The 10,613-nt window shown below is 37.4% G+C and overlaps 1 protein-coding gene across 2 annotated transcripts in view; it reads left to right on the plus strand.

Moving 5' to 3' along the window:
- SPEN (spen family transcriptional repressor) overlaps positions 1-10,613 on the plus strand; it is an 85,630-nt gene that overhangs the window by 64,263 nt on the left and 10,754 nt on the right. Inside the window, exons 7-10 of one of the 2 annotated variants that reach the window (XM_070404170.1) lie at positions 3,502-3,627; positions 3,968-4,081; positions 5,112-5,225; positions 6,074-6,174. In XM_070404170.1, the coding sequence (XP_070260271.1) occupies positions 3,502-3,627; positions 3,968-4,081; positions 5,112-5,225; positions 6,074-6,174 (455 nt within the window). The remainder of the gene's footprint in view (positions 1-3,501; positions 3,628-3,967; positions 4,082-5,111; positions 5,226-6,073; positions 6,175-10,613) is intronic. The other variant, XM_070404171.1, reaches the window with a different exon arrangement.

Raw genomic sequence — 10,613 nt, forward strand, 5'->3', positions numbered from 1 at the left:
ATAGTGAAAATAGTTTGGCCTGGCTGGTGTGGCTCATTGGTTGAACATTGACCCATGAACCAGGAGGTCATGGTTTGATTTGGTTTGACTTCCTGTCAGGGCACATTCCTGGGTTTCAGGCTTGATCCTCAGTGTGGGGCATGCAGGAGGCAGCTGATCAACGATTCTCTGTCAACGTTGATGTTTCTATTTCTCTTTCCCTCTCCCTTCCTCTCTCTGAAATCAATAAAAACCTATTAAAAAATTTTGACTACTCAAAACATAGTTTGGTTACAGCTCTTAAGATATACTGTTTTTTGTTTTAATTTTATTAAAAATTTTTTTTAAATCTTTTATTGTTGAAAGTATTACATTTGTCCCTTTTTTCCCCCATTGACCCCTTATAGGGGGATGTACTGTTTTGTGATAGAAAAAATAGGGAAGTTACTTCTTGATTCTTTAGATTTTCTTTATATTAATAACAAAAAAGTTGCCCTAGTATATTTGTACTATATTTAAAAATGTTATAGGTAGGAATAGCTCTTACTAATCTTTTGAGATGTGTGTGTGTCCTTTTGTCTGTCTATCCATCTATCTTGTATACCAGCAATTTTTAACCTTTTTCATCTCATGGAACCCATAAACTAATTATTAAAATTCTGCAGCACACAAAAAAATAGGTGTAATTTTGATTCATTCACACTAGACAACTATTGAATTAGCTGTTGTCATTTTTTTATTTGACAATCTAAAGGAAAAGAGGTCAGTGCCCCTCACTAAATAGGCAGGTATTGCATGTTTTAAAAATCCTTATGGCAGCCCTGGCCAGTGTGGCTCACTTGGTTAAGCGTCCTCCCAATGTACCAGAAGGTCATTTCAATTCCTGGTAAGGGCACATGTTTGGGTCATGGGATTGAGACCTAGTAGGGGCATGCTGAAGGCAGAATCGATGTTTCTCTCTCTCTCTCTCTCTCTCTCTCTCTCTCTCTCTCCCTCTCTCTCTCTCAAATCAATAAAAACATATTAAAAAATTCTTGAAGCACACCAGTTGTGCCTCTTGTTAACACACCAATTGAAAATCACTATTATACACTAATGCTCTAAGCAAAAGATCCATTCTTTCATTCATTCATTTTCCTCACCCAAAGATATTTTTTCCATTGATTCCTAGAGAGAGTGTAAGGGAGGTAGGAGAGGGAGGGAGGGAAAGAAACATCAATGTGAGAGATCTATCAATTGGCTGCCTCCTGCACATACCCCTACGGGGGCAACTGAGGTACATACCTTTGACTGGGAATGAAACCCACAACTCTTCTGTTCACAGGCCGATGTTCTAACCACTGAGCAAATTGGCCAGCGGGGGGCCCCCCTTTTTAAATGGCATAATCTAGTCCCGTGACTAAAACATTATTTGTGTCTATGGCTGATGTAAAACCTCATTTTACTGGGGGAGGGGCAAGAGAATGAAGTGATTGGTAGAAAGTAAAGAAAAAGCAGAGATAATATATTTAGAGAAATATACCAGCAAAATATTCATCTTACTCTCTTTTTAAGTTATTTTGATTTTTTAAAGTTCTTTTATTTTTTTATGTGTGTAGTGGTGTACTCTAATTCTAGTTATATTGCCTACCTAGATGAGTGACTTGGAGTTCACATTACTATCTGAACTTCAGCTTTTTCTGCCTTGGCATTCATGAGTCTATGAATTGATAAAGCTTTCAGATATACTTTTATTCAAATGTAACTGCTACTTTAAATTTTGGAGGGGTATAAAAAGTTTTATTTGGACACATGGGTACATGTTTATCACCAAGGTTGCTAAAATTAGAATACTTGTGTTTGAGAGCTATGCTTCTCACTAAGGTGGACATATCAGTATTCTTTTTGGAAACCATAATCTCATCATGTTTGCAGTTGCTCATGGTTATCACTATTTTAATGAAACACAAACTTTGGGGAAATAGTCAGATAACAGATTATGCTATAGCCAGAATGAACCTGGTAGTTAGTAAGTCTACCCACCATATTCTTTGGAGATTGTTTCTCTTCAGTAGAGTTATCCTGGGTTATTGCATTCTACTTAATAGTGAAAATCAAAGTGATTGCTTACCATTACTTACAACAATTTTGAGTATAAATTATTGGTTTTTTTTAAAGGACCCATCATACAGCTTTTAAATACATTCATTTTGCTATTTCAGGTTTTGATTATTGACTTGTGACCCTTAAGGAGGCTTAGATAATCATAATACTTACTCTGCAATATATGGTCCAGGTGATTATTGTTTAGAGTCAATGTTTTGCCCTCCAAGTGTCTGGTTTCTCTGGACCATTCTCCTGTGTAAGCTAGGTTCTTTTTCACCACCTCCTCCAGGCAGGATCAGTCTGAGTGGGACTACAGGATTTGAGCATTCCAAAGAGATGGTGGTGTTCCTTCATAGAGTTTTTCTTTAACCCAGGGATGGTGTTCTGATGCATTTTCACAAAGTAGTTTGGGTATTTATATATCAATTCATATTGGATATGAGAGATCATTACCATATTTATCAATCACCAGGCTTGGTTCAGTGAGATACACTGATAGAAGAATGAGTCTTCTGTTTTAGAATTGCATATTGTAAATCACTTTTGAAAACTTGATTTCTTTGTTATTTTTACTCTTCTCAAATATTATTAATATTATTTTAGCTTTTATTTTAATTTATTCCACCACCATTTATTCCCTCTGTGCCCTCTTTCACCTCCATCACCTCTCCGCCTCCTCATCCCACAAACATCACACTGTTGTCCATGTCCATGAGTTCACTCTCTTATTTTTTCCTTTTTTGCTCAATTCCTCCACCCAACCCCAACATAGATAGTATTTCTACTTATTTATTTATTTATTTATTTATAAAATATATCTTTATTAATTTTTAGAGAGGAAGGGAGAGATAGGGAGAGATAAAAACATTAATGATGAGAGAGAATCATTGATTGGCTGCCTCCTGCATGCCCCCCACTGGGGATCAAGCCCACACCTAGGCATGTGCCCTTTACCAGAATAGAACCTGGGACCCTTCAGTCCACAGGCTGACACTCTATCCATTGAGCCAAACCAGCCAGGGCCAGATAGTATATTTTAAATGGCCTGTTTCTAGTAAGTCCTTCAGATACTGCAGAATTATTTTTTAGGTTTTCATAAAATAGGCTGCCTTTTCTTTACTATCATACATTTTTCTTAAAATAGGTATTATAAATTTCAAATTTTGAGTTGTAGTGCAGTTGCTCTTCTGCAGAGAGTTTCATGAGAATGATTTCATGGTTTGTGATTACAAATGCTGTTATAATAGGTTTTTACACTAATTTACAGTTTCATTAAGATGTACAATTTTAAGAAAATTATTTTTGGGAATATGACTATTTTGAGAAATATATATCTCATATAGACTTTATGAGGTTTATTTTGATTTATTTTCTTGTTGAAAATAAATTTCTGATTACTTTTTTGTATCATTAAGTGGTATCCATTGGCCTTTTCAGGATATTGATATTAAAAAAGTTAATGGAGTTCCTCAGTATGCATTTTTGCAATACTGTGATATTGCCAGCGTTTGTAAGGCTATTAAGAAGATGGATGGGGAATACCTTGGAAATAACCGCCTTAAGGTAAAGAAATTTGCATAAATTATTGTACTGTTATGATTTTTCAGATTTGGAGGGTTTTGTTTGCATATGTCTCATTATTTAAGTTTTCAGTAATACAGTTAGATAACCTAAAGGTGGTACATTTCTGCATTCTCATTCTGTTATACTATAATCTAAAATAAAGACTTGCTTATTTAGGGAGTATTACTTTTTTTTAAAAAGTTTTTACTTGATATAACCCAATGGTTTTCCACTTGAGATGTTGGTTTGATGAGATTCCTACAGAGGACAGGTTTTCTCAGAATTCTGTAGTTGAATAATTGGTGACTTTACTGACAGAAATTTCGCCTTTTATATTCAGCTGGGTTTTGGAAAGAGCATGCCTACAAACTGCGTGTGGTTAGATGGGCTTTCTGCAAATGTGTCGGATCAATATTTAACACGACATTTCTGCCGATATGGGCCTGTGATAAAGGTAGGTGGGAGGTTTTGGTATGTAGTTTAATGCTACTTCTGACTCTCTTTTCTGGATATTCTGTCCTTTCAGTCTCAATTTCTAGTGCCAACTTTTTCTTTTCTTTAATAACTCATGCAATAAAATTCTCTTTTCTAAAATTTGGCCTAGAAGGGCAGCTCATCTATATTAGCTTATGATATGAATATTTTGAAAACTATTTTGAACCAGCTGAGAGAATTAATTTTGAAATTAATGTACACAATACTGTTAAATAGAATGTTTCTTAGAGATTTTTATAATTTTATCTCACAGTAAAATTAGACAGTCTTTTTTTTAAATATATTTTTTATTGATTTCAGAGAGGAAGGGAAGGGAGAGAGAGCTAGAAACATCAATGATGAGAGAGAATCATTGATTGGCTGCCTCCTGCACGCCCCCCACTAGGAATTGAGCCCACAACCCGGGCATGAGCCCTAATCAAGAATCAAACCCAGGACCCTTCAGTCCACAGGCTGACGCTCTATCTACTAAGCCAAACAAGCTAGGGCTTTTGTTTTTTTTTTTAATGTATATTTTTATTGATTTCAGAGAGGAATGGAGAGAGAGAGAGAAACGTCAGTGAAGAGAGAGAATCATTGATCGACTGCCTTCTGCATGATCAACACTGGGGATTGAGCCCACAACCTGGAATTGAACCGTGACTTCCTGGTTCATAGGTCAATGGTCAACCTGTTGACTGAAGAGTCCTGGGTTCAATTCCGGTCAAGGACATGTATCTTAGTTGCAGGCTTGATCCCCATTCACGAGGCAGCCAATCGATGTGTCTCTTTCTGTCTCTTCCACTCCACTCTCTCTAAAAATCAATGGAAAAATATCATTGAGTGAGGATTAACAAAAATAAAATAAGTAAATAAATAAAATGTATGTAAGTATATTTTATCTTGACAGTGTCCTTGTGACTTAGGAGTTTGTTTGGGACTGATACTATGTCTAGTGGATGAGGCTCTTACTTTTTTGTTGTGTGTTTTTTTGTTGTTTTTTTTTACAGGTGGTGTTTGACCGCTTAAAAGGCATGGCCCTGATTATCTACAATGAAATTGAATATGCACAAGCAGCTGTAAAAGAGACCAAGGGGAGGAAAATTGGTGGGAATAAAATTAAGGTATGTAGAATAAAGGTAAACAGAAGCAAAATAAAGTCATATTCAGATCTTGCCCTTTTTTTTGTTTAAATGTCTTCTTTTTATTGATTTCAGAGAGAGGAAAGGAGAGGAAGAGATAGAAACATCAGTGATGAGAGAGAATCATTGCTGATGGTTAGATTGAAATAAGTCTTTTCCAAATAATATATCAATTAAAAAAAAAGGTATTGATGATGGATATTATATGCTTTTTAGTGACTCTGAGGCCCAGCTCTGATTGCTGGATTTAGTTGTTCTGATTATTTAATTGACAACCTAGAATCCTGCTAGGTATCATTTCAGTTTTCCATTTTGCTTATCCCACTCCTTCTAGAACCTTATAGGGTCTAACTAGCCCCTCAAATCCATATAACAAGTAATTTATTTATAATTCTTTTAAAAATATATATATTTTTATTGATTTCGGAGAGGAAGGGAGAGGGGAGAGAGAGATAGAAACATCAATGATGAAAGAGAATCATTGATCGGCTGCCTTCTGCACTGGGATCGAGCTAGCAACCCCCAGCATGTGCCCTTGACTGGAATCGAACCTGGGACCCTTCAGTCCACAGGCTGACGCTCTATCCACTGAGCCAAACCAGCTAAGGCGAATCCTATAATTTTTTATCAAGATTTATGTAGAATTTGAGAGAGATTTCAGAGTAACAAAATACAGTTTGTTATGAGGGTTATTTCACTTAATTTAGAAAGATTGCTCTTTCTTGAGATAGTCTTGAGGACTATTTTGGGAAGAATTAAAAAAATTTGGTAACTTTTCATTTTTTAAATCTGAAACTTGCAGATATACCTGCTATTCTTTTTTCTTTAAGGTGGATTTTGCAAATCGGGAAAGTCAGCTGGCATTTTATCACTGTATGGAAAAATCTGGTCAAGATATCAGAGACTTTTATGAAATGTTAATGGAAAGAAGGTATGTATTTTAAAGTTATCAGCATAGTTTGATTTTTAAAAATTTTAATACATAAAATTGAGATGGGATTAAATTTTTTCATTTCTTATTTCTATTCTTACTCCAAAAAACCTTTTTCCTTTATACAGAAACAGGTTTATTTTTATGAATCCTGTTTTCATGTGGCTCACGGGAGTTGGGTAACCTATCTGTATTTCTCACTGACTACTCCTACATTTTGCCACATTAGTATAGATCATCTTGCTATATAGTTTTGAATTAAATACAACAACATGTTGAAGTACATTATAAATTATTAAATGCCCTGTATATTTAGAAATGAGAACATACATGTTTGGACAACATACATGTGCTTATACAATTAGTTTTAAAAAAAAAAACTTTCAAAAGGCTAAAGAGCTTTTTTTTTTTTTTTTTAAATATATATTTTATTGATTTTTTACAGAGAGGAAGGGAGAGGGATAGATAGTTAGAAACATCGATGAGAGAGAAACATCGATCAGCTGCCTCCTGCACACTCCCCACTGGGGATGTGCCCGCAACCAAGGCACATGCCCTTGACCGGAGTCGAACCTGGGACCCTTGAGTCCGCAGGCCGATGCTCTATCCACTGAGCCAAACCGGTTAGGGCAAAAGAGCTTTGTTTTAAATTCAACTCTCTTTGTTTTAAATTATTTGTGAATCAGTAATCTAAAATATATATAAATTGCTAACTTTAGCAGTGTAAAAAGTAAACCTTATTTCTCTCATTAATTTTTTCAATCAATCATGGTATGTAGTTTTTGATATTTTTTCTGCTGCTTGTAAGAACCAATACAGTTCAGAATAATTTAAGATCTCACTGTCTGAATCATGTTATTTCTGTTAGCTTAAAACTGCCCCCAAACTGATGATGATTCTTTTTTAGACTGAATATATTAAAATATCCTAACATAATGTCACCACATTCAATAGCTGATCACATTTGAAATTGGAAGCTATCATCCATATGATCAAGCTGGTTGTCCAAACATGTCTATGAGATTAAGTCTTCTGGAATGTTACCACTAGATCTCCACCCCCATATATGTGTTAGACAAAAGGCTGTGTGTGAAAAATGTCTTTAGACATTCTAGTTCAAGTATAAAAGGCTCTTTGACAAGAATGAGCCAAATCCTGATCAACCAGCTAAAAACCTGTTGAATACATTCTTTTTTTACTGCCTCGTCACTTCATTTTTATTTAAATCATAGAAGGTATATATTTCTTTGAGCATTTCCATGTGGAATATTGTGTAGTGGTCATTGAATATCTTGGAAGGTATTTCTTTTTTAAAATATATTTCTTTTGATTTCAGTGAGGAAGGGAGAGGGAAAGATGGAAACATCAATGATGAAAGAGAATCATTGATTGGTTGCCTCCTGTATGCCCCCTACTGGGGATTGAGCCTGCAATTCTGGCATGTGCCCTGACCAGAAATCGAACCGTGACCTCCTGGTTCATAGGTTGATGCTCCACCACTGAGTCGCAACAGCCGGACAGCTTAGAAGGTTTTTAATCCCCACCCTAGGATATGTTTTTTTATTGGTTTTGGAGAGAGATAGAAACATTGGTGTGAGAGAGAAACATTGATTGGTTGCCTCCTGTATGTGCCCCAACCAGGGATCGAACCTGCAACCTAGGTATGTGCAACTTTTTTGGTATATGGGACAATGCTCCAATCAACTGAACCACCCAGTGGGTCCTTAACTTGGAAAGCTTTTAAATGCAAAATGTCTCCCATAGCCAAATTCCCAAAAGTTCACCCTTCTGCATGCCCTCTACTGGGGATTGAGTCCACAACCTGGGCATATGCCCTGACCTGGAATTGAACCCATCACCTTCAGGTGCATGGGACCATGCCCAACCAACTGAGCCATACCAGCCAGGGCAAAGCTTAACCTTCTTGATGGTTTTTCACTAGTAGTTTGGAATCCACATTCCAAAAGATAAAAAATCAGCAGTCCTCTAGAACCTTAGTCTTGATACAAAGCTTTTCTTTGTCAGGTGTGTGTGTGTGTGTGTGTGTGAGAGAGAGAGAGAGAGAGAGAGAGAGAGAGCGCACATAGGCACACACGTATGCATACATATGCAAGAGAATGTATGTATATGTAGAGACAGTAAAGTTTTTTATCCTGGCTCAGTTTGAAGTTATCATTAACTAGAGGCCCGGTACGTGAAAATTCATGCACTAGAGGGGGTCTCCCTCAGCCCGGCCTGCTCCCTTTCATGGTCTGGGAGCCCTCAGGGGTGGGAAGCGACCGGAGATCAGGGGAAGGAGATGCCTCCATCACACCTCTGCCGCTGCCACTGCCAGCAGCGCAAGCCTTGGCCGGCCCTGGTTACCTGAGCCTTGGGTGGCCCTAGGCAGCTGGAGGGCTAAGGAGACTGGGGGACTCTGAAGGCAGGCCTTGCTACACGCATGCTGCCCCAGCAGGGCTGAGGGGACTGGGCACCACCATCTTGTGGCTGTGGGCGCCGCCATCTTTGAGGGCATGGCAGTCAATTAGCATAGTCCCTCCTTATTGGCTGTGGGCACTGCCATCTTTGCGACAGCATGAGGGTCAATTAGCATATTCCCTCTTTATTAGATAGGATACTTTAAGTGCTAACAGGAATTCTTACCCATAATTGAGTGGAAAGTGTTGGTGGTCTACTGGTACCTAACACATAAAAAAATCCATTAAGATCCTCTGTGTGGCCGAAACCGGTTTGGCTCAGTGGATGGAGCGTCGGCCTGCGGACTGAAAGGTCCCGGGTTCGATTCCGGTCAAGGGCATGTACGTTGGTTGCGGGCACACCCCCAGTAGGAGATGTGCAGGAGGCAGCTGGTCGATGTTTCTCTCTCATCGATGTTTCTAACTCTCTATCCCTCTCTCTTCCTCTCTGTAAAAAATCAATAAAATAAAAAAAAAATTTTTAAAAAAGATCTTCTGTGTGTACATTAAATATTTTTCAAAGAACAGTATCTTGTGAGGTTGGATAATATTGTGTGGATGTTAATTTTTATTTTTTAAATATATTTTTATTGATTATAGAGAGGAAGGGAGAGGGGAGAGAGAGAGATAGAAACATCAATGATGAGAGAAAACCACTGATAGGCTGCCTCCTGCACGCCCCCCACTAGGGATTGAGCCTGTAACCTGGGCATGTGCCCTTGACCCGAGTCAAACCCAGGTCCCTTCAGTCCGCCAGCTGACACTCTATCCACTGAGCCAAACCAGCTAGGACTGGATGTTAATTTTTATATATTACTACTTAAATTCACTTATTTTACTGATTATCTGATTCCAGCTTTTTTCTTTGATTCTTACCCATGGTTATTTAATCCCTGTTGAATGGAGTTTATAGTATCTACCAAAGTAGGAAGTGGGAGGGTGTGGGACTTCACTGTGAACTAGTTTTGCCTCATTTGGTTTCAGATGGCAGTGCTTATGGAAAATTAGAAGTCAAGAAAAGTAGTCCAGAGGTGGAGGATGCTTGAGTAGAACTTAGTGGTCTTTGCTTTTGCCATAGAGTTGAAGGTAGTTATCTCACTGAATAGTTGATTCATGCAATGAAAAAAATGCTTTACCTCTAATGATAGTTTAGCTCAGGAATGCAAATGATGTCCCATTTGCATAAGGGCTAGCAGTTTAAAAGTAGAATTTGATTTATTCCCTCAAATACTATGTCAGGAACATAGTATACTTGTTTCTCAAGTTGTAGTAAGAATATCTTTTGGCAGAAAAATAATTATAAAAGACTTAGAAATGTGGGGACGTGATACCCCTTAATGCTGGTGCTTATTAAAAACCACAGTACCGCCCTAACCGGTTTAGCTCAGTGGATAGAGCGTCGGCCTGCGCACTCAAGGGTCCCAGGTTCGATTCCGGTCAAGGGCATGTACCTTAGTTGCGGGCACATCCCCAGTAAGGGAGTGTGCAGGAGGCAGCTGATTGATGTTTCTTTCTCATCGATGTTTCTAACTCTCTATCCCTCTCCTTTCCTCTCTGTAAAAAATCAATAAAATATATATTTTTTTAAAAAACACCCCACAGTACCAAATACTAAAGGAATAAAATGGGTTGAACTACTGCTATTCAATAGAAATATAATGTAAGGTACATCTGTGGTTTTAGATTTTCTAAAAACCACATTAAAAAGTAAAAAGAAAAAGTGCAATTTTATTTAACTCAGTATATCTAAAATATATTATAATTTCAACATATAATCAAGTTAAAAAATTACTGAAGTATCTTTCCTTTTTTCTTTTTTTAAAAAAACTAAATCTATCGATGCCAGTGTGTATTTTACACTCCCATGTCAATTCAGGCTAGCCAAATTCCAAGTTCTCAGTAGTCAGATGTGGCTAGTGCCAACAGTATTGGACATTACAGGTCTAACGACTAAATAATGGCAAAGATTATTAGAAGCAGGAC

The sequence above is a fragment of the Myotis yumanensis genome, unplaced genomic scaffold (genome assembly GCF_028538775.1).
Source record: "Myotis yumanensis isolate MYYU_CA2020_CCGP unplaced genomic scaffold, mMyoYum1.0.hap1 SCAF_2, whole genome shotgun sequence".
In the NCBI taxonomy this organism is placed as follows: domain Eukaryota; kingdom Metazoa; phylum Chordata; class Mammalia; order Chiroptera; family Vespertilionidae; genus Myotis; species Myotis yumanensis.